This window comes from Siphateles boraxobius, unplaced genomic scaffold, assembly GCF_051911475.1.
Source record: "Siphateles boraxobius isolate OS27281-9 unplaced genomic scaffold, OSU_SipBor_1 41, whole genome shotgun sequence".
Taxonomy (NCBI): domain Eukaryota; kingdom Metazoa; phylum Chordata; class Actinopteri; order Cypriniformes; family Leuciscidae; genus Siphateles; species Siphateles boraxobius.
Genome location: NW_027509042.1, coordinates 39305473 through 39329286, shown reverse-complemented (window position 1 = coordinate 39329286; position 23814 = coordinate 39305473). Strand labels below are relative to the sequence as shown.

The 23814-nt window shown below is 37.5% G+C and overlaps 3 protein-coding genes across 11 annotated transcripts in view; all 3 read right to left on the bottom strand.

Moving 5' to 3' along the window:
• Positions 1 to 4302: 4302 nt before the first annotated feature.
• On the bottom strand, positions 4303 to 14370 carry rasal3 (RAS protein activator like 3). Of its 6 annotated transcripts, none has more exons than XM_077199571.1 (18): positions 13067 to 14370; positions 12456 to 12595; positions 12196 to 12274; positions 9756 to 9823; positions 9550 to 9635; positions 9274 to 9400; positions 9054 to 9152; positions 8290 to 8961; positions 8067 to 8211; positions 7831 to 7975; positions 7321 to 7557; positions 6952 to 7153; positions 6715 to 6806; positions 5565 to 5835; positions 5341 to 5451; positions 4983 to 5173; positions 4813 to 4897; positions 4303 to 4691 (listed from the first exon to the last, which is right to left on the bottom strand). In XM_077199571.1, exons 1-18 carry the CDS (start codon positions 13611 to 13613, stop codon positions 4602 to 4604), a joined length of 3387 nt encoding a protein of 1128 aa, XP_077055686.1. In that variant the 5' UTR covers positions 13614 to 14370; the 3' UTR covers positions 4303 to 4601. The 6 variants fall into 6 exon arrangements, with proteins under 6 accessions (XP_077055686.1, XP_077055685.1, XP_077055687.1 ...); XM_077199570.1 differs by having other exon boundaries at positions 5565 to 5850; positions 13067 to 14024; XM_077199572.1 differs by having other exon boundaries at positions 5565 to 5832; positions 13067 to 14024.
• A 259-nt stretch (positions 14371 to 14629) lies between these two features.
• Positions 14630 to 19883, bottom strand: pglyrp2 (peptidoglycan recognition protein 2). The gene is made up of 5 exons (XM_077199576.1): positions 19693 to 19883; positions 17162 to 18013; positions 16851 to 17061; positions 14855 to 15149; positions 14630 to 14766 (listed from the first exon to the last, which is right to left on the bottom strand). Exons 1-5 carry the CDS (start codon positions 19754 to 19756, stop codon positions 14746 to 14748), a joined length of 1443 nt encoding a protein of 480 aa, XP_077055691.1. The 5' UTR covers positions 19757 to 19883; the 3' UTR covers positions 14630 to 14745.
• Positions 19884 to 21023: 1140 nt separating this feature from the next.
• The window catches only part of myh11a (myosin, heavy chain 11a, smooth muscle), a 35207-nt gene continuing 32416 nt past the window's right edge, over positions 21024 to 23814 (bottom strand). For all 4 annotated transcript variants that reach the window (XM_077199565.1, XM_077199569.1, XM_077199566.1 and 1 more), the window contains one exon: positions 21024 to 21944. In XM_077199565.1, coding sequence (XP_077055680.1) covers positions 21800 to 21944 — 145 coding nt within the window. In that variant the 3' untranslated portion in view covers positions 21024 to 21799. The remainder of the gene's footprint in view (positions 21945 to 23814) is intronic.

Here is a 23814-nt window from a genome sequence, read left to right as displayed (position 1 = left end):
AGAACCGGCAAATAGCCTAATCATTATGAATGTGTCAAATATAGCAAGGAGACATTTTAATTATTTATTAATAAACTAGTGTTTTCTGTGACGATGCTGACTGGCCACCTTCACAGTAGGTGAAGGTGCTTATAGAGATAAATGCACACTTCATACGGATTATAAGAGAGTTGTCTGTTTCTTTTCGTTTTGAATTGTTTTGTTTAAAAGTAGACATTTCAAGCTTAGATATATTTCTGAGTTTCTGTTCATTTATGAGACAAGCTCCAGTTCACGTGGGATGCAAGTTATATCGCGTCGGCGCCCCCGTGTCCTGATGGCTATTGTCTGCTATATTTGCTTCTTATTTATTAAATCCAGGCAATTGGTTGATGAAACATTGATTAAAATTAAGATACAATTTATACAAAACGAAATTCACTTTAAAGAAAGGCTTTATATAAAACAAAACTTAATGAAGTGGTCAAAATGATGTCTCGATATTGCACATCTTATGATAGGCTACTCATGCTGTTCACTTTTCATATAATCAACATATATGAAATGGAAAAAATAACATACATTATTTAAACATGTAGGCCTACAGATAAATTTAATGTCGGAGCGAACGCCATGTTACCGGTGAGCATGAGGGGGCAGAGGTGCGTTTTTTGAATAATAATCAAATAATTCCCAGCGATCGTCGAATATTATTTTTGCTTGAAATGGCCATCCCTACAAAATACGAAATGTCTTAATCAGACAAAATACAAGCATAATAGCATAATAAAGAAATATAAACAAATAAAGAAGTAAAATAAAGAAATAAAATTAAAATCCATTAAAGTAGGCCTAAATAATAAATAAAGAAATAAAAGAGGCTCAGTAGCTTCTGAAGCATGAACTCAAGCAAGTAGTCGAGGTTGTTGTTGCTGTTAGCCAATTGATTAAAGCGCGTCTGACAAGTCGACACGTGGGGTGATGACATCATCGTTTCACAAAATATACGGATTGGCCGTACACACGAAGACGCAAGGGTGTCGTTTTCAGATTTATCCACCCTGGGACCCGGTTTCAAAAAATAGCGGTTTCAGTCTCCCAAAACGCCTGATCCGTCTGGACGAAACGGCGATCCGATAAATTTTTTACGTATACAGCTAAACGCGGCTCCGTGTGGACAGGGCCTCAGTCCCTAGCCTCCCCTCTGCTTCAGGCTCATGAAGTCAATGACGAGAGACAACTTATCTTTTTATTCCATCTGAACTGTGCCCTGAATTACACATAATGATGTTTGTCAATTTAAAAGATAATTATGAAAGTCAAGAAAGTCACAGTTTGTCATAATACAGAAGAGTAACATTTAGTTTTATGTAAAAATCGCTCAATGAACTACATCTATCGTCTCGCACTATACGTCACCAAGCTCGTGTGTGTGCAGGCTGGTACAAAACACACAGGCATGACGTCGTAACGTTACGATTATAACGTTAGACTATAGAAAAAATGACAGACGTTAGCTTCAGTAAAGTTAGCTTCATTCACTGAGAGAAAAGGTATGACGTCACATGCGCGCCTTTTGGGTTTGTAGTCTTTGTAATTATGTATTTTCACAGTCTTATACCTCAACAGTTTTACATCAAACTGCGACTTTCTTGACTATAAAATGTGTCTTTTAAGTTGTCAAACATCATGTATGTAATTCATGGCACAATTCAAACGGGATCCAAATATTTGTTGTCTCTCGCCATTGACTACCATAGCCTACAATATTTTTCCGAAATAAGGTCCTATGGTGGTCCACCGGAAGGGGAGGGACTTAGGCTCCTTATATGGATTTTTTTCTGTAGCCTACTTTTGTTCTTGTGGACTAGCCCGAGTACAGTTACAATCCCATGATGTGTTCTTTCTCCATCCCTTTTATCGAGGATGCATCTTGAGATGCCTTGTGTGTAGTTGAGCATTTCACGCCAACCAGAGAGCGGAGGAGAAAACCCACATTTTACTACTATTGTTGTTTCACTTTTTTTTTTTTTTGCAATAATGTAGTTGTTTAAATTTCAAAACTGCATTCAATTTATAAAGGTAGTGCCTATTTGTAAATTTGTGCCGATGCTTTTAGAGTTGTGAGATCCAGGTGATCAGCACTCATGAACCCTACTGAGACCTGGGCAAGACCTTCTGAAACTGGCCTCTGACTTTGATGTCTCTGTAGCGGTTAAACATGAGATATAATTCCGTTAGACTGTATCTAAGGGGCAGTCTTTGGTTACATAAATCCTAAATGTGTTCCCGGGCAAATAGTTTTGACTGAGGACGAAGTTAAGTTTCACAACTTTATATTTTAATTTAATGTTGTTCTAGAGCTCTGCTTTTGTAACTTTGACTGAATTATTTGCTTGTCTTCATATTGTACACATTTCTTATATTTTATACTTATACTTTTATAATGTCTATAAGTGTTCATTAAAAGTAAAATTTAAATAAAAAGTTAGGGTTGTGTTTTAAATCATATTTCTTTTTATTATAATTATACATAACAACAAAGATAATCAGAGTAGGCATTTGTTGCATGAACCACATATACCACAAGTACACTGCTGTTCCATTTGAAAATGACCAGTCTACTTGGTATTGTGAAACGCCTTGTTTCACAATGTGCACTTCACATTTTGAAAGTCTCCTCTATTCGACACACCCAGCTCAGATCATGGATGTAGCAAAGTTAGATCTTGTGGAAATAAGGAGGCTGGAACCGGCGAACATTCAACAAATTTAATAAATAAAATAAATAAATCCTCAAGGTCGACTGCTGTCACATATAAAAAAACACAACATCAAATAAAACTGTCCAAGCCTGGTCCTCTCTCGATCTTCACAGTTATCGCTCTCCTCCTTTATGCTTCCGCTCCTCAGTGAGAGATACGAAACCGGTGCGTCGCGTAGGTGTGGCTCATTATTAATCACACCACCGACATCGCACTGTTCTCCCATGGCCCTCGACCTCGGGTCACCACAAAGGAGTAGTCTACTAAATCAGACAACTCTCGGGATCATTTGTAAGACATTTTATTAATGAAAATGAATGTACATATAGGTTTGGTCTTTTGCAGACTAGATCTACTATGAAGTACTAATCTGATGAACTGTCCCATAAATGTTGTTTCTTGTGCTCAAATAGCATTAAAATACTTGTATCTCAGCCTCAGATGTCACGCCTATGGATGTCAGGCTGAACGTCTGATGCACAAGTTGAATTCTCCTGGATTTCTGGGAGACATGCGTTCACATTCTTTAACAGACCACCTGGAAACAAAGTCCACCTTGACTCCAGACCCTCTTATGGAAGAAGAAAGCAGTCATGTTTACATCTGTGGCAATGATCGTTTATTAAGATCAACTAAATACTGGATTTTCAAAAGTATGTGACATTCACAGCACCACTGTTGCAGTAAACTTGCACGCTGGTCTGTTATTATGGGGACACCGGCTTTACATCGTCATGCCCCTAAACATGACACTGAACAAAACAAACTGACCTATCCAAAAAAAAAATGCTTGCTTTACATGTCGGGGAGACGACCTCTTGGGGAGTCCTTGGCCAATGAAAGCTGCTATGGAGTCCAGACAGAGAGGGTCTTATTATTGGGATTTGAAGATTAAAGGGTCCATGGCGCTACCATTGGAAAAAGCATAACAACTAACTTGCATTACTTGTGCCTTTGGTCACTTAATAACCAAACACATTACAGCCTTGACGTCTTGGAATTTTGTTCAGAGTTGTGGGGCAGTCAATCACTGTTTGGGGATATACCATAGAAATGAACGAGAAGTGCCGTAAACTGAACTAAAACTGTCACGCAATTGTCCTTGACTTTTATTGTTAAACAGCATTTTTTTCATTTTAACCTCCAAAAATAGATGAATCCAAAATGAATGTTTAAGAGCAAACATGCTGAAGATTAGCCGATGGGCTGTTGATTAATTAAATAAGCTATTTCCTCACAAAAGCCTCTCTTCCATTTGCATCCATTTTAAAAAAACTGCCTCTTTTCTCCGTCCCTGCATACCATAGTGTTAGCAGGCGTTAATGAGTAGTGAAAAGTATTGCTTAATCGAGGGATGTTTCATTGATTACTGACATTATGCTACAGATGCTGTTACAGGAGTTTATCTTGTGCAGAACCCAGAATATTGCATTAACAAGAAACACACTTTTTGCGTCACTTGAAAATTGTATTGTATCCAGTGCTTTAAGTTAGCCTAATTGCAGTTACTTTTTACAACAATTACAGTCAAAATAATAACAGCGATGATTCAGCTTGGTTTGGTTAAAACACATTTTATTTGTGAAAAGTCTACAAAACAGTTGGTATAGAAAAGTCTCTGAAGGTCTATATTTAATGTTAAACTAGAAGATGAGGACTACAGAATAAAATGGGTGTCCCATTTTTAATTTGCTAATTGTTTTTGTAAGATTGTTTTTGTTTTAAGAAGATTTGGTTTATTTGTTACAGGTAGGTATGTAAGCGCATTGTTACCAACGAATAAAAGAAATCTGGCAAAAGCTACCAGCAATGCAAAGGGGCATCATTTCGTGCACCACACCAGTACTTTCTGTTACATCAGGTATTGATGTACGTCTTTCTTATGCCATCAGCGTTAACTGCATAGAGTTGGTGAACATCTTTCAACAACCCAGCAAACTGCTCCTCCTGTTATCAGACACACAAATGCAAGTGTTAACTTAGCCATAACGTAGTAGCCATAAGTACAAGCCTGAATGAATGATGTGCATTTGTAAAACTAGAAAGAGGAGAAAACCATATTACTTACCAAAACATTCATGCGTTCAACTGCAGCCACAGCGACATTCAGCTTTCTTTCGTCTTCCTCCCTTTCCTCTTCTATGACGCCCAGTCTACACAAACATAAGTACATGATCTCAGTTGTCCTATTTGCATTTACAAATGAACTAATTTTTACTTCTTTTAAACCAAAATTACCTGAAAGTTGCACTGGCCAACTGTTCCTCACGGATGGCTAACAGATTACGAAGGTCCTGAACCTCTGCCTGTAGCTGTGTATTCTGGTCTTGGCTCAGAACTATGAAGTCTTCTAACCGCTTGGCCATCTCCAGCTCGCGCTCTGTCACCTGCTCCACTCCTAAACGCAGCTCAGCCAACTCTTGCGCATGCTATGGCACACCACAAATTTGTCAACATTCCGTGGCTTTTTATTAAAGCATTTCCTCAGTAATTTCTCATAAACATCAAAGTAGAGGTAAAACATTTTTTGTTCATGCATTCAAATACACTTGATGGTCCAAACCTGTTGCTTCTAGAGTATGCAGAGAAGACCCACCCTATCTAATGTGCTTGTGTCCTCTTGCTCTTGCCCTGTTATTTGATGGGGCTCATTGCCATCTTTGATTTCCCAGAATACTCTTGCTGGTCCGGTATTGGGTTTCATGGACTACAAACAAACAGAAAATACACATCAAATAATATATACATATATATATATATATATATTTGACAGCAAATCATTGGCAAAATGTCTGGTAAATATGAACCAATCTTACTTACATTGCTGGGTAATGTAATTTCCAAACTGGGAGCTTGGTCCGGGCACTGCGTAGGTAGCTCTTCATTGCTTGCTTGCCGCTTAACTGGTTGCCGCTGCTGCCGGGATGGTCTGTTGGGGACACTGAAAGCCCGCTGCACCTGCTTCCGCTGACGTTCTTTGCCTTGGTTGAATTTTGAGTCTACAGGAAGCTGCTGCATGGAGTTTTGCAATGGACTGTACTTGGGGAGATCCCTTGGAGGCAAGTATATAGGCTTCGGTGTTCCATGACTGCTGTAAGTAAAAGTACTTTGAACAAACATTGATTTTAAAGCTTGATACAGCTTCTATTAAGCCTTGCGGGTGTCCAATCCTGCTCTTGGAGGGCCAATGTCCTGCAGAGTTTAGCTCCAACCAGCTCCAACACACTTGCCTGGAAGTTTCTGGTGAAACTATTTCAGGGTAATTAAACTCAACTGGAACAGAGTTGGACACCCCTTCCCTAGGCGAATTTTGTTTATTTTGGTTGTGTCTCCATTAGCTCCTTAGGTTGTGAATCAGTATATCAAGCACACAAATTCGGGCACTGGTAAGCACAGTAAGGCCCTTGGCTCACTACACATTGGGACACTGATAGTGACATCTATAACGTCCTCGTTGTACAACATCACTACTGGTATTTATGAGCAACAGCAGAGCTGATATTTTACTGATTTTTTTAAATGTTATTTAAAGTAAATTATGATAAATAGTTTGATTGTTACATATACTTGCAACATTTCAGCCATAAATGTTAGCTAGATTATGTTCACTACTGCGGTCTTTACCTTGTTAGTACATTGTTGGCGTGCCCGCCTCCCACGCCAGAGATCCCAGTCCGAATTCCTTAAATTCTGACTAAATTCCGTAAAGTACCGGTTTCACTGGAATATAATTAAAACCTCTATCGTGTGTCTTTATGGTTGGTAATTTGTCTTGCTTGATTTATGTTTTGCGCTTCAGAATTTTCGTTAAGGGAACATAGTGATTTGTGGTGCAGTGTGGGACTTTTTAGAGAGTGAACGTTTAAGTGTACTGGAAGGATTTTACGACAGCCCTTCAAATGGCCAATTCCCTGATCAGTGCTCTGATACTGGGGAGCTGATTGACACACCCATTGTAAAATAACCGTACCTGCTAACAGGGATCCGTTGAGCATCATGATCAAGGAATTCTGTGATCTGGTTCAGGATTGAAGGCAAGGGTTGTAGGTTGTCTATTTGGTCCTAAATAGACAATGACTTTGACAATGACTATTTTTAGCATGAGCACATTGTTTAAACAAATAAGACAATCTTTAAGTCAGTAATCCCATGGTCTTCTGAACAAAGATTACAGCAAAGGCTTAGATGAGACCTGATGTTTTGTTACCTGTTTCATTACAGAGATAATATCAACCAGGAAGTTGTGAAGGACCGCTAGACGAAGGGGCAGGTCTACATAGCCATCAAATCGAGCCATGGCCATTTCACTGTCTGGATCAGATACTTTCTGTAAGAATCCTCGCATAGGCTCCCAGTGTTGTTCTAGAAACTCATTCATAAAAAACATGTACTCTTCCTTTTCGCCAAACCTAGTGGATATTGAGATAAAATGGTTCTCGCTGATCATATATGAAACAAATCTTTCAAAATCTTAATTTCCTTTTGGATATATAATCCAAGACCTGATGTAAGTTAACTGGAAGATGTTAATACATTTGCAATATGCAATAAATTTGGATTTAAAGATGGGACTCACAAGGTGAAGTTTGCAAGGTTTTGAATGACCTTGGCTGTCAAAGTGAGAGTGCGAAGGGTGTTTGTCTCTGGATAGGGTTGGGTGAGGCCGAAGAGTGATGGACTGAGGATTGCTGGGCATAAGAATCGAAGAAACAGAGATGCTGATATGAGACGGTGTCCGATGTCCGTTAGACCTCGATCCTCACAATCTGATACCCAACTGGAAAAAATGTCATTCAGTTCTGCAGGGAATGAGCTGTTTATAGAAAGGACAGAATTGATCATTTAAAAATAATTATCCATTGGAAGATTTCTGACACCTATTTAGATTAAGTGGACAAGGTAAATCTATTTACTGTTATGCACAGTATATTACAGCAGTTCAGTCATCTTATGTGTTCTCTACAGAAAATACTTATGCTAATAAGCTAACTATGCTAATAAGCTACTTACTAAATATGCTAACTATGCTAATATCCTACGATTTCAAATATATTTTGTAGAGTGTTTTCGTTTAGGTTTATCTTACTCGTGCATGTCAGTGATTCTCTTTACAACATCCCCACATGTCTCCTTTAGATGTCTCTGGTTGATCGGTAGATCAGAGGAAGAGCATTTTTGTGGGTCTACCTCGCAGCTCTCCCCTCCACTATACAGTCTGGATATAAAGTCGCCTATGGGTGAAGATTGTTACATTGGAGATTAGAGGTAAATACAACGACACATGGAGTTTTATAAGAAGGGATGCAGTAGAATATCCCTTACCAAGTGTGTCTATGAGATACTTCTGGCCCACCAATTTCATATATTCATCAATAGCCTTTGTGGCCAGTGTATTCTCTCTGAAAATCAAAGCCTCATTTTCTCCCAAGCGCTGAACTTCTGCACTACCAAGATCAATCAAGAACTCCTGCACAAACAAAAACCATTCAGAAATTTGTAAAGCTTATCTGTCTTTAATCCTATAATTACTGCTGTTGCAAATTACCTTAGCTTTCCCAATGCTCTGGAGCACATGAACAAGTGCTCCTGCCAGTTCTTCTTTCTCCCGTACATTAAGAAGAGGTTCCAGGCTGCTGCACATACCCACATAATCAACTGTGACATACTCTGCAAATTCCTTGTACCTCTCAATAGGCAGAATTTTCAGGTTCTTAAATTTGGCCTTGACTCGAAGTGAAGCCTGAAGTCCAATTTGGTCCTTTGCTGTACTTGTTCCTAGGGGCTTGTAGGGAACGATGGGATACCACTTCTCTTGAAAGGCCCGTCCTTTTATGTCTGTTAGAGCAAGAGCCACACTTCCTAGAGGATGCAACATAGAGTCATCCTTGGAATGGCGCTTCTTCTTGGAGTCTTCTTCTCTAAAGAGGTGCAGGGTGATCTGGGTGACAGGGGGCAAGTTATCAAGTTCAAAAAATTCGCCCCAGAATATCTGGCAACCTCCTGCAGCACCAACACCATGGCCTGTACCAGCTGCACCAGATCCTCCATCAACTGCTTGACTGGAGCGTTGGACGGACTTCCCCACGGACCGGCTACTGGTACGAGCAAACAGTGTACCATCAAGGTGGACCTCACAATAATATCGCTTCTTTGGGGGAAGGTCTTTTGCTTCATTAACCCAAAGGCTTAGGGAGTTCTCAGTACGCTCACAGTTGTCCTGAAAGAACAAGACGGTATAAGACAAATACTGTTAGAATAACAAATAATGACAAATTTGGATGGACATTTAAGTTGAAGAATATGTGGTACCTTATTTGGATGTGCAGTACGACGCAAGTCTTCAATCCAGCGGTCTCTTTCTGCAGCTGAACTGCACCCAAAGCAGTGGTTATTCTCTGAGTTTATGACCTTTTGTGAGTTGGACAAGGAAATACCCAGAAAATAAGTAATTTGTTTGGATTGTGTATAGACATAATGTTCGGAAAATTTAAACATGGTTTACTCTTCAATATGCAACAGCAAGGCCTACCTGAAAACAGTACTTTTCCCCTAGAATAGAGCTGTGGACTGGCCTGATGACGGTGGTCTGGTCTGCACTCAGATCCAAGCTTTTTGCAGCACTGACTGGAATGGATAAAGATTCTCTGGAACCATACCTTGATAGAAAGTGTGAAAGACTAGTAAATGGCATAGCATATCAGATAATATTGAGAGATAATATTTGTTCCCATTGATATTAGACATTACTACAGAGTGAATTTTGGTAAAATCAGTCTTTTTCTGTATTATTTAAACTATCCTTTACCTTCCAGCACCACTTAGTCCTGCAGTATTGATCTGTGTGCTGCTTTTCCGTTTATCATCACCCTGCAAGCGGCGCTTGATTAAGTTCTAGCATGAGAATGAAAGAAAAGGAGCGGCATGAAAAAAATCTATATATTTATGCATGCTTTTTGTTCAGCAACAGTTTCAGATGGTACTCATTTCTTAGACATACTAATGCATACTCACTTTGACGCCTCCATCTTGCCCTTTTATTTTGGTACCACTTTGGGGAACCACAGGATCTGGATTTAGTTCTAAAGAGAGAAAGAGAACATATTCTATATTAGATCATCACTTTAATGCCACTGTATTCCTCTTTTGTTTGTTGTATGTGCATTGAAGATGGAGGTCTGTCCCTTTTCTGAAACATGAAACATGTTCCATAATACAATTATTGAAATGAACATTTGCATGTGCATGTACTGTATGTCTTTCTGTTTATTTCAGTCTAGTGGGATAAAATACTGCAGAAAGACAGATAATCTCAGTGCAATCGCAGATTCCGAAACCATGACAGGAAGCATATCATTTCCTTCCTTCTTATGTGCATCAGATCAATAATTTCCAGTTTAACCGAAAATTTAACTTTGTTAGTTGAATTCTGTTAAAACGAAACAGAACAGAAATCAAGGGCTTATTTAATTTTTTATGTCAAAAATTTGCTATTACTTGATCATCCAGGTGCCTTTATGAAAGCTGGAGACCAGACGAGCAGTATAATGAACAATGAATGGATGTGGTCCCAATTTTTGGACATACACGATTATGGGGGTTGGACTTCACATCCTTTAAAGAAATCACAATTATAAAAGCAGCAGCTGTGAAAATGAATGAGCCTATTAATGTTTTGTGTCTGCTATATAAAAGAAGTCTGACAGTTTGCATTTTGACATGAATTTTCAAAGCAACACGAAGTAAATAACTTACAACGAAGGAAAAAGTGCAACCTTAAAAAAATACAACAAATTTGACTGAATTAGCAACCGCTCCCAAAATAAATTAAGCTTTAAGTTTGTGGCCTAAGTTGATGGCTTATCTGCCACGACCAATTGTGATACATAACCTGGTATTAAAAGCACAAAACCTCTCAGCATATTTCCCACATTCAGTCGGTATTAAATTCGGTGGAAGGATGCCTTCAACAGACTTTTAAGTGCCTTTAGGTCGTATGACGTCTCTGAAGCCATGGAATATAAAACTTACAGAACAGAACCAGATTTGGCTTATGCTTCTAAATGATCAGATCAAAATTCCATGAGATATTTACGGAAGCTCAAAAATGTTCTCCACTGGAGGCTTTTCTTCTTCCCGCTAAATACAGATCAAGATTTATATATTAAAAAAAATCAAGGTCTGTACTAAAGGTCAGGCCCTGCTTAATAGGTAATTTTGTCTACTCTCTTCATGTGTAGAGTAACAGCTTAAGACATTCAATTTAATAAACTATTCTATTTGAAAGCAGTACTCATAATATATCTTTGTGCTTTGCTAAACAACTGAATTAAATGAAAATGAAGACCAATTTAAACTCAATTATATTCTGCCGTCTCCTTAAATTTGTTTTAATGCTGATTGTATTTCACATGCATTATACTCTCCAGCAAAATAATTAGATTTATTCATTTAAGAAGGCAAAGTTGAAATGTTTTTTTCTTACCTAGTGCCCCTCCACATACAATCCAACGCCTGAAACCCATGCTTTGGAGTAGCTTAGAATCAGTTTTCCTTTCAGAATGCAATACTCATAAATGCCCTTTTATGTTTTATTTTTTTTACATTTAAAATGAGGGTCCTGCATGCTTATGTTAAGTGCTAGATAGCACACCCCATCAGCCTCAGTCATCCTCTGGTATGGAACACCCAGTTGTGATGCTATCTTCATAAACTCAAAGGAAGCAATTTTACAAGCACGCGCAAACGTAACCACGTCAACCATTTCCTCTGTGAATATGTTATCTTGCTTCACTTTAGTCACTGACAAGCAGCCATTGGCTAGATAGGGACAGATGATACCTCTCATCTCTTGAAGTCATCTCCAGCTTTTAAATAGTCATGGACACGGAGAACTTTAGACTGTTACTTCAATTAAGTGTAATCCCAACTATGATCTTCACAAGATACAGTAATACAACTTTTGTGCACTTTTTGTTGTTGTTGTTGCTTAAATAGTGGTATGTGAACCCTTAAGCCACACTTATAAATATGAAGATAACATATGATAAACCAAGTGGAATTTATTTGAATTTTTAAAAAACATTTAAAAAAAATCTTTTTGACATTTCTTACGTTGTTTTTTAGTAAAACATTTCACAAAATGGAGTTTGTTATATGAACGGTATATATGTTATATGAAAGATATAGTGATTAAAATCATATCAATAGATACATTTAAAAATATATATTGTTATAAATTAAGAGGACAAGTTGTAGGATATTTTAGGACACCTGTATGAACTTGAGGGGAACCTCTAAAATTACCTTGAGACCAGTTGGTTAAAATTTGATCAGAAAAGTGAGGTTCTGAGAAAAGGTTATGTTTTATATTTTGCAGATGCTATGTTGTATCTAATGCAATGTCATTCATACATTTTTCAATTTGATTTAAGTGTAACTCTGTGATACTGACCAGTGTGACTTCCACTAATGTTCTGGAGACTGACGCTGGAGAGACAACTGCTGGCCCGGTTCCGTACTCTCATCAAAGGCTGAAATCAATTCAAAAGATAGTGATGTATTGGCACCAAGTTCACCTTAAGTCGAATAGCGTTTCCAAACTAACTGGACTGGCACATCAAAGTCAGTTTAAGGGCATATACATCCAATATCTTAATCTGCTAAATAATGTCTCATCTGTTGGCATTATTGAATGTGTCTGTTGTCCATTACCTCCTCCTCACGTGGGATAAGGATCTGTCCATCTTGAAGAAAACAGTTGCTTATGTCCCAAACTGGAACGTCTTGTGGGGGGGCCCAGGAGAGCCGAACAGGCTCTTGGACCACATTCTCAGACTCACCCTTTTCTTTGTCTTTTCATAAAATGTAAACATGAAACATTTCAATTTAAATGGCCTAAAATCTTCAAAGACAAAACATGGCATGAAATTGTAATCCAGTTCAAACATCACCAGGGCTTAATAGTTAAAATAATGATAGCGATCATAAGTAATGTCATTAACATCCAATTACATGTTTAGGTCATTATCCTTTGAGTACAAAGGAGAAAAACAGTTTCTTGTTAAGGACTTCTGTGTTAGTTATTTTGTAGTCTATTGTTTCATCTCCATCTTGCACATCCTGTTGTTGCAACCTCATTCTTTAGCGCCATTTAGTGGCATTTGCATGTACAATCCTTTACAGGGTTAGAAAGTAAGTTTACACTGTCCAACAGAAGGTGTCTTTCTAAGAACTCTACAAAAACCCTCATATGCATTTACCGGATTCAACTTTATTTAAGTTTATGTTTTTAGAACATTTAGCACTGAATATAAAGCTCTTACCATGCTCTGCAATGTGAGTACTCTGTGTACGCGGCCTCTTAAACTTCTGTGAGACCGTTTGCAGGTACTTTCTTATTTTACCCCTCTGTGTTGTGTCCTGGACAGTAGTCCCTGATGCCTGTGCGCTGGAGGACCCAGATGTCGAAGAGGAGGACAGGACCGAAGATAGGAGGGACCCTGGTGGCTCTGAAAGAGCTCTGCGGAAAGGGTTTTTCCTCGAAGTTGCAGGCTTGTCTGGTTTGGAGGGGCTTTCGGCCCCTCGAGCTGCAGTCGAATACTTTTCCCCCGCATCCTCACTCAGAGCTTTGCGCCAACTCTGCATTTTATTCCATTTGTTTGAAGCCCCTTTCTCCAGCCTCTCGATGGCCCCCTGTGCCGGCGTCTCAGTCTTGGCTCCCGTGTGCCACTTGTACGTGTTGAGTAGCTTGCCATCCTCTGGTTGCCGTGGGTCTTGATCAACCGGGCTGTTTTGTTCAGAAGACAGTTCCATGTTCTCCTCAATCTGTGGTTCTGTCTGCTCCGTACTCGGTTCTTTGTTCGTACCCATCTAGATTTCTTCTCTGTGATCCAGTTTTGTGAACTCTTATGTTTTGTATGGAATGCAAAGTATTTTTTTGTCGTACCTCAAAGTGTATGGTTTCCTCAGCACTTACCAGATTTTTTTTTAAACGAGTGCTCCGGATCTCATCATCCACTTACTTCACCTGTTGGCCACTTCCTCAGATTGTTTTGTGCATCATCAATTTCAAAATTCTGTCTGTTCACTAAAGTCTTGTTGAAGTGTTAACTCTTAAACTCACAGTATATGGTCAATATATACATTTTTGGCTTTGATAAATTGGTGCTCGTTGTTTTAAATGATGCAGTCCTGTGTGGTCCCCAGCTCTTGTAGGTATACGTATTTTTGTTCAGTGCGTACTCGTCGTCCTGCATTCAGGAAGCGAGTCAGTTTGTGGGTGGGGAAATCAGGTTAGGTTCACAGGTTAAAAAAGACTAACAGATTAGGATGTTTCCCAGGCTGACCTAACAAGTGCAACATTTCTGATATGTTCTATTCTATGCCCTTCTTATGTATGAAAATCTAAGAAAGCATAATCTGTCATGTGATCTTGTTTTGTTCTTATTGAAGGCATATACATAGTGTTTCATTTTGAAATGGTATGATTGTGACCGGTAAAAATACTTACAATTATCCTAGCGTAACATGATCAAGATTATCTTTTATTGATTAAATATGAACAAGATTGGCAGTTTAACCTAAATACCTGCTTGTTTTGTTCAGTGACGGTTAAATTTCCTGTCACAACAGCAGCACTTCCTGTCTCACTCTGGGGCCTACTATGAAAACCACTTCCTGTCGTGGTAAAGACTAAGTAATCTTCTCAACCTTTTCTTGAATTTAAACTTCCACATACAAAATTCAACATGTAACATTAGAGATCACTCTCTTTATTTTTGCACACGTCATTCTCACTTACATAGCATTTTAAGGTTTTTGAATAACAGACTCCCAACCAATGTACAAACTAATGCTAATGTAATGTTTTATGCAGATAACCTTACATTTAAGTGTCATCCTTTTAACTTTGACATTATATTTCAAATTATATGTATTTTTCATACTAAAAATGAGTGGGCTTCAAGTCATTTCATGTCAGAGACAGCAGATGTCGACACGGTTACTTTAAAGGATCCGTATCCTGTGAAAAATATACAGATTGATGTGTTAGGTATTTCGGCTACATGTTGAAGTTAATTAAACATTTTTGAGTACAGAATCCTACATACTTTATAGTGTTCCCAGGTGGTTATCTCAGAATACAGGGAATCTCCTGGGCAGTCAGTGGCTACTACTTGTCTATGTCCCAGAATGGTGTAATTCTCCTGGAGGAATCCGTTGCTCAGTCCACATTTGACCAGATGATGGCGCACAAGCTCCATGTCATAATGGTATGGTAAATGAGTGCTGTAGTTCCCGATGAAAGCAACACCATACCCAACAGTATTACGTCCCTTAGTATGAGCCCCTGCCCCCATCCAACCTCGACCTTCGTAGATGTAGCCATCAGACCCAACTACAAAGCTTGGAGAGACAGCCAGATACACATCATAAAAAGGACCCAGAATGTGATCTTTTGCCAATTTTAAGCATTTGACATTTTTATATAAACATTATAGCTGTTCCAAGACCAGTTGCTGTCTTCTAAGGTAGCATCCGATCTTAAAGGGAGTTCACCCAAAAAGGAAAATTCTGTCATTATTTACTCACCCTCATGTCGTTCCAAACCCGTAAGACTTTCGTTCATCTTCGGAACACAAAGATCTTTTTGATTAGATCGGAGAGCTTTCTGCACCATCTATAAACAGCTACGCAACTACCACTATGACGCTTTAAAAAGTTCATAAAGAGATCGTAAAATTAATCGCGTAACACAAGAATGAATCTGATTGGTTCTCTAGCGTCAAACGAACATGTTTGAGCTTCCATTTACTTCAACTGATGTGTGAGTTGATGAATGTTTATATGTAAATAAAAACCTAAATTCAATTTGTTCATCATATAAAGCGATCGTCTCTTCAGAAAAAATTGGACTAAACCGCTCAATTCATATGGATTAGTTTGGCTAACTTTTTGAAGCGTCAAAGTGGTAGTTGCTTGGCTGTCAATGGAGGGACAGAAAGCTCTCAGATTTCAGCAAAAAGATCTTCATTTATGTTTCGAAGATGAAAAACAGCCTTATGGGTTTGGAACAACATGAGGGTGAAATAATGAATTTAAATTTCTGGTTGAACTATCCCTTTAAATGTAACTTTATAAGGGTCTGTTTTGAAATGACATAGCCAGCAACTCTGTCATCATTCTGAAAGCACTCCTCACTCAAAGCATTGAGGAGACTCGACTTACAATAACAATTAGCATTAGCATGTTGCTAAGCTAACATTGCTATATGTTTTATTATTTTATTATTATTGCATCTGAATATGCAGTAGGCGTAAAACAGTATATAAATGAGTATGTCCGTATTTACAGTATTCATAAACATGTCAAGGAAAAAATTACAAATGTAGTAGGCCTATGTCTCGATTACCATACCTCACACATTCATATAGAACATATTTTTTTTAAATGTCGCAAAATAATTACTTATTTTAGACTGCATACACTTGGAACAGAGGGCCGGTTGAAACACCTTAACTTGCGTGCGCATCACTTCTTACCCATGATTCTTTTTTTTCTCCACACATACATATTAGGATCCTCTTTGGTCATGGAAAACTACCATGTATGTGTGGAGCAAAAATCACAGGTAAGGAATGATGTGCATGGCAGTTATTTGAGGTGTTTCAACTGTCCCTCTGTTCCAACTGTACGTGGTCTACCCTACTTACTCAGAAAGTATGCAATTTTCAGACACACTCAAAATTAACATATTGCTAACTGCATATTACTCAGTATATATCCTGTATTCTGCTACTATTTTAAATATAGTATGTCACAGTAAGAGCCACCAATTAATACAATATTTAAAATATGTTATAGATTTCTTTGCATACTCTGATTTTTAAAATATGTATAAAATATAATTTTCAATATGTCTAAATGTTTATTTCGATTTGTAGTGTTCTTAAAAAAAGTTACGTCATAGCAATGTATTCTGGGATTGTGTTTCTCACAAAGAATCGTTTGGAACAGCTTTCACACTGGGATGTCCACCTTTGTAGGCAGTACACTAGGTTTCGGAATAGAGCACATGTGACAGAATCATGCTGAAGCAGATTGTACCTGTAGCCTAAGTCGTACCAACCCCGTCCCTTCTGGTGGAAATGTTGCATTGCCCTCATATTTTTGGAACATGTCTGAAGGTTTAGACAGGGTTTGCTGGGAATCTCTGTGTGGTGAATATACAGATATTGCAGGGGTGGAGACAGAGGAGCGAGAGGAACCTGGGGCGGCTCTGCTCCCCATATACATCTAGGAATGATGGCAGGACACTCTGAAGGAGGGTTACACATTTGTCAGCATGGCAATTGTCACCAAACACCAGTGTTTAAACAGGCAAGTTTATTTGGTCAACTGGACGTACCTGCACTTACCCATGTAACGTAGCACAAACTCTTTAATTCCCTTTTCTATAAGACTTTCCATCTCGATGTCCCCATGTTGTTGATGAGTATCTAGTGCATTTGCTACTTTCTCCTGAAGCAGTGATGAATTTGTGATCTTTTTAAAATGATGTCTGCGATAGCGACCTCTCAAAAGAGTATCTGAGACATGATCCAACTCTTCCATAGTCGCTGAGTAGTAGTTCCTCAGTATTGTGCTTAAGTTTATTTCAGAGCTGTTAACAACAGAAAGGTGCTTCCCAAGTATGGCTCCGTCCATGCCACCGTGGACCAGAGCATCAGTGGCCAATGATGGCACGTCTGAAAGAGTAAAAACCATAGGAGCAGATACACTGTCCCAACAACCATCCGGCCCAAGTTGCTCAGGTGGAGTTGTTTTCCGAAACTGCAGAAATGACAGGCCTAAGTTCTTGGCCAATGGGAGTAGGTAGAAACCGTGAGGCTGGTTACTGTATTCATTAGCTCGTAGCCCAGATTCAAGACCTAAAAGAAGGGGAGCAAGGGCAATCGTCGTGCCATCAGGAGTCAGAACAACTCCCCTCTCTTCGTGACTATCTGTTATGAAATGATGAATGGCTTGGTTGAAGAAATTGGAGAGATTGTGGTTTATATTGAGCTGCTCTGTAAAGCTGTTGTTTTTGAAGTGAATTTCATCTCTGTTGTCAGATGATCCCATGAAGTTGTGTGTGATATTGTCACTTTGGTCTGCAATCTTGTGTAGACTCGTCACTAAAGCCAGCGGACTTAGTCTTGGGTTTAAATCTTCTAAGTGTGTAACAGAAGCAATAAAGTTCTCCATGTTCCTCAGATGAACTGCTGTAACTAAAATTATAATATAACTTTAAGCGACTGACATGGGAAGCCTTGCACATTCAAGTTAAAATGGCCGTGCCTGCTCTTATAATATGTTAAATATAAAATGGATACATGCTGAACAAAGCAGAACTACAATTACAATATCTAGTAAGTTAGTCAGACTGGACAGGAAAAAATACAAAATATGGTCTCACTTTATATTAAGTGGCTTTAAGTACTATGTATTTACATCGAAAAATAAGTACAATGTACTTATTGTCTTCAGGTTATATTGTAAAATACTTTTGCTGCTATTGAGATGTGATACTGGTAAGGTTAGGGTCAGGTGTGGTGGTATGGGTTGGTTTAAGGGTAGGTTAAGGTGTAAGGGTAGGGTAATTACAAATGTAATTACATACATTAATTACAGCTGTAATTACATGCAGGTATTTTCAAAATATAAGTACAATGTAAAAACATGTATGTACACAATAAGTCCATTGCATCAAATTATTAATTTCAATGTAAGTACTAGGGCTGGGTATTGACACAAATTTCACAATTCAATTCGATTTCGATTCACAAGCTTGCAATTCGATTCGATTTCGATTACGATTCGATTCGATTCAATATTGATTATTTTGGATATCAGGTACAATATATGGCAATTTTCTCAAGGAAAACAAATCTCTTAACCAATGCTGTAAACTATGGGAGTCAGTTGTATCATTACAATTGTTTCATTAGCCTACTATAGCCTAATATTAAAGGTAAAGATTTACTGATTTGTATACAAACAATTACACTTTTTTTTTCTAATATTAAAGTTATATGAAATATAAATATTTAAATGGTGGCTGTCATAAAAACTTGCCAGATTTATTAAAACATGCATTAAATATTGAAAAACATAAAATAATTATAAAATAACATAAAATGTATATGTAATATGGTGCACATATTTAGCAAAATGCTCCTCTCTAGAGTTAATTTTTCTAGCTGACTAACGAGTTCATGGTCACTGGATATGGTTTTTCTGAGGTAAATGTGACGTTACATGACATTGTTTACAAGTTGTTTCACTGACGTCTTTCCTCGGTTGAAACAATGATTGAGCGATTCCATGTGACAACAAGGATTTCGATAAGTTATACTCTATCTTTTAACACACTTTCAGATGCTCATTCATGTTTATTTCACGCTGTAACTGGTAATATTAAGGCGGAAGAGAAGATTATGTGTGCTCGGCGCTGCTGCTTCTCTTGAGCTGCGCCAGAGCGATCTCACGCCACAGCGCCAAAACGGTATTTATGTTTTTGAATTTCGTAAGAAAATGGACGTAATTTGAAATCTGAGACTTTTTCATATCAATAGTAACAAAGCACAAAGATTATTGCGTTTATTGGATGGGATGCGCGCTATAATGTTCCATTCATTCATCAACTGAAAACAGGATGACTAATCGATTCTTGGGATTTAAGAATCGATATCGGTTCGTAAAAATGAGAATCGATTAAAATCGAGAAATCGATATTTTTTACCCAGCCCTAGTAAGTACATAGTACTTAAAGCCACTTAATATAAAGTGGGACCCAAAAGTCTGACAAATCAAAATGTTGAAGTGCTTGGAAACAACATGTTACATCAAATTTATAACATATTGGAAATTTGAATATAATTAAATATGCCATTTATTGTTTACATACCTGAGGTCTGAATGACTATGCATATCCCAGACATGGTAATAATCCATAGTGCTGCAGGTGTCATTATCAGTACTAAATATTACTTATTGGTACTAAGTGCTTGATTTGAATGCAGTGTGTGAGTACTTATGCTGAAACACCGAAGGCAAGACACTCCAAATTCGTCAATTTAGCGTCAGTCAGGTGGTATTCCACCATGATAAACATGTTTTTGTGGTGTGTCAGAGTATGTGTGTACTCTGATGTGAGTAAAGGTCTTCCCCAGAATTTAAATTTAGCTACAGATATTGATTTTTGGATGGCAGTGACAGATCTGCTGTTCTATTTGTTGCGTAAGGGGGAGTACCAGGTTACTGGAAATGAGGGAGATAAAGGTCATAGCTAGATGTTGTGTTTTATAATGTAATGGCAAAAAAGTAATTGAATGCGCATTCATTTATCTGAAGACTGAGCAAAAACTGTCTTAATTTAGTAACAGCCTATGAAGCCACAATTTTTCAATGAATGTGTTGATTTACAAGAACAGGAAAGAAACTGTGTTAAGAGATATTCTCTCTTGCGGCCAAGAGAAGCATTGAAAATAAAGCAGCAGAAAATGTTTTGTCAAAAAGACCAAGGCTGTTTTAACACTAGCTTACTACTTATGAATACTGTATACTGCCTACTACTTGTTTAGTGAAATTCTTTATTCAATAAACACTTTAAACAGTAGTATGTTATATGTATACAGAAAATGTGCAATATGCACAGTAGAAATACTGTTTTATTTACTGCAGAAATACTATGTTACTACGTTAGCCAAAGTTTTCTAACAATAATGTACCACTTCTAAATTTGTTAATAATAGCTCCCATTGTTTTGAGAAACACCTTAAGTGCTGTTTGAGCTGGAAATAATGATTTTAACCCAGTTGCATGTCATAAATGACATGCTTAGCATTTGAACATATTTTAATTTAAAGTTTTATTTAAAACTTTAGTACTTTAGTCTTGATGGTGTTCTTTAAGGTTAAAGTAATTATGGCATTTTGACATGTACAAAAAAAAAAAAACAACAGAGATTTTTTTCCAGAATTTATTTCATGTGCATGTGGTTTCACAAATGAATAGATAAAAGTAGATAAAAGTGAATAAATTCATTGACATGTAATTCCCAATGTATTGTAGATTGTGCCAAGTGAAATTATTGGAAAAATAAAATGTATATACTGTATACATTTATATAATTTCAAAGTTCTTTTACAGGCATTGTCTGTCAATAGGATGGAATTTGTTTGCTTTCAGTGTCATTTCAAATATTGAAATATCTGTAGGATAATGAAAACCACAATATTTGTCTGTTAAATTTTGTTTTATATATAATACTTCTAGCAAACATTCAGAGGGAACATAAAATGGTATAGAAAATTACAGTTTTCCGAGGTACCTGACTGTATGGTAATATAATAGTTACATGATATATAATTACACTTCTGGCACAACACAAATCTTTATTTGTTTTATCCACGATGTGTAAAGCGGATCATTTTAATGTTCAAAAAAATCAGTCAAAGTATCATCCAAAATTCCATTTTGTTGCTAACTTGTCTGAGCTGTATGCATTGCAGGAATATATACTAAATAAATGAGAAAGTGCAGTATATTCAAGGACAATTATGCAGTACAAAACAGTGAACAGCCATTTACCCGCAGTTGAGACATACAAATTTGAGACATAAAAATACAGATGGTCTTTTACCCAAGATCTGAGTGAGGGTAGAAACTAGGTGTTGGGACCACCAGGTTTCATTCAGATGTTTAAGAATAATTAAAGAGCCTGAAAAAAGAATACATAGTCTCATGGTGCTATACTGGAATATGAGCATATTTGCAGCCACAGAGGTCAATGTAAGATTGGGGGTTGTGGTACATGATAATGGCAATAATAATAACAATAAAAAAAAACCTATTAAATCATGTATGGGGCAAATGCCTGGTCAAACAGCAGTGCTTTGTTGCAGTCAAACGAAACATAATTATGATCTGAATAATGACCTTGGTAAAATAAAATTGTGGTTCTTTAATAAGAGGATAAGAATACCATGTTTGGACAGCATGGTAAGATGCATTTATTCAGTAGATTTGGTTCCATTGTAGTCACTCTGCATGTCCGCATCATCCTCTGCAGCATCAGAGCTGTCAATCATTCCCCGTCTGCCACCACCTCCAGAGCGCCTCGTTGAGCTGCTGAAGGGTGATGGTTCATTGCCTCGCCTGAAAAGTTACAGCAAATCTTAGTATAAAACACAAAACTTTCAATGTAGGTTAGCCCTTAAGCAGCAAGTTAAGTTTCTCAAACCCTTTTGAACCAAGGAACCAATTTCATAATTCCAAACTGTTCACTGGAAGCCCCTAAGAAGTTAATGTGATTTCACTTTTTTATTGCAGAACTTCTAGTGAACTATCGTGAACTATCCTGAAGTGTGATCTACAGCAATTGTACATGACTCCCAACATGCTCAATTTGGCAGTCTTCCATTCATACAAACTGGAGCAACCAAAGTGTTCCCATGCCAACATAACGAGAACATGAAAACTCCACATGGAAGGGCCTCCTGGCTCAGGTGGGATTCAAACAAGGGACCTTTTCGCTGTGAGATGACTGTTACCTGTAGGGCTGCATGAATTGTGATTTTTGATAAAAAATTTGCTCTATAATGCTTTAAAATGCGATGAAATAAAATGCATGTTTGCTGTGCCTGTTTGTAGGGCACAATTTGGCCAGAATTTTGTGATTATATTATTTCAGTGTGGCTTCAACATAATAATTATATTATTATTACTACTAAAAAACTAAATAAATAAAAAACTAAATTACTATTGTAAAATTTCACTGTAAAATAAAAAAATAGGGCAATTTAGCATGAGAGCGCAATTCCAAAAACATCGAAAACCAATGCAGCCGGATCATTTCCCTGATGACCAATACAATCTACCAAGAGCAGCGCAAATCAGCTTCTGTTTAAGAAATGCTTTTTTGGGGGCGGTAAATAATGGCGCAAATACCAGTAAATTGACTACCGCAAACTTCAATCACCATGCACGATTCATTTAAATACTCTCCTCCCATAAACTTGGCGTCTGAAATGGAAACTTCTACAAATGCATGTGCAATAAGGTCAGCTGCAAAAATAACCCTGTCCATGTCTTTTTAGCGCAAATATTTCACCGCGTGTCTTTAGTAAATCCTGACAGTAGTTTTACACCAAAAGAGGGTTTGCTCTGGAGCAAGCTGTTAGTAAATCAGGCACCAGGTGTTAAAGAAAAACAATATAATAATAATTTTACATTACAACGGTAATGTTACTAATTAATTACTAATATTTATGGCTGTCTCCATTACTTAATTTTCAAAAGTTTAACCGTCAGTTTTACTTTGAAGGAAAATTGCACAAAGCCCTTAAAGCTTCTCTTTTGTGCTTTTCATTACAAGTATGGGAAGATGGTGGGCACATGTTGTGTTCCCAAATGCATGTTAAAGCATTATTTCATTAAATTACAGCCTTTGCGATTTAATAATCGCAAGAAGACATATTGTGATTTTAATTCTATTTCGATTAATCATGCAACCCTAGTGCAACCCACTGAGCCACCCTATATATTTCAAGATTTTGTAATAACATTTGAGTATATTTCTCATTTTTGAAAAATAGTGATGAATATATTCAAGGCCCCCTGGAGGGCCACAGACCCAGGTTTGAGAAATGTTTTATTATTAAAAGAATATTGCACAAAATATATTAATCGCAGAGGCCTTGATTTAAAAGATGTTAAAAATTTCAGTAACAGCTGATATGTGAGAAAAAGCGATAAGTCACTTCTACAACAGCATCGTAATGTATAGGTAAGTCGCCAGAATTCAGCCACAAGCATCCTTTACGGTGGAAATTGGTATCAGATATCGGTTAAGATTTGTTAAGGTTGAATGCAGCGTTAAAACCTCATTCATAAACCTGTAAACAGGCTAAATGGGGTTGGTTCTGAAAACTGAACCATGCTTTGAGACGGAAGAGGGAAATATGGTGTAATATGCTAGTCTGTTAAATATTAAAATGAAGACTGTGCAAGAATGAGCTCTCCATCA

Bases quoted from the DNA above. Each gene is read 5' to 3' on its own strand.
- pglyrp2 (XM_077199576.1), bottom strand. From the start codon at position 19,756: ATGACACCTGCAGCACTATGGATTATTACCATGTCTGGGATATGCATA. The intron at 17,062-17,161 runs GTAAGTGCAGGT...ACCCTCCTTCAG, and splicing joins GTTTGTGCTACGTTACATGG to AGTGTCCTGCCATCATTCCT. The intron at 14,767-14,854 runs GTATGTAGGATT...TATTTTTCACAG, and splicing joins CCACCTGGGAACACTATAAA to GATACGGATCCTTTAAAGTA.
- rasal3 (XM_077199570.1), bottom strand. From the start codon at position 13,613: ATGGGTACGAACAAAGAACCGAGTACGGAGCAGACAGAACCACAGATT. The intron at 8,212-8,289 runs GTAATTTGCAAC...TTGTTTGTGCAG, and splicing joins AGAGCATTGGGAAAGCTAAG to GAGTTCTTGATTGATCTTGG. The intron at 5,452-5,564 runs GTAAGTAAGATT...GTTTGTTTGTAG, and splicing joins AAATTACATTACCCAGCAAT to TCCATGAAACCCAATACCGG.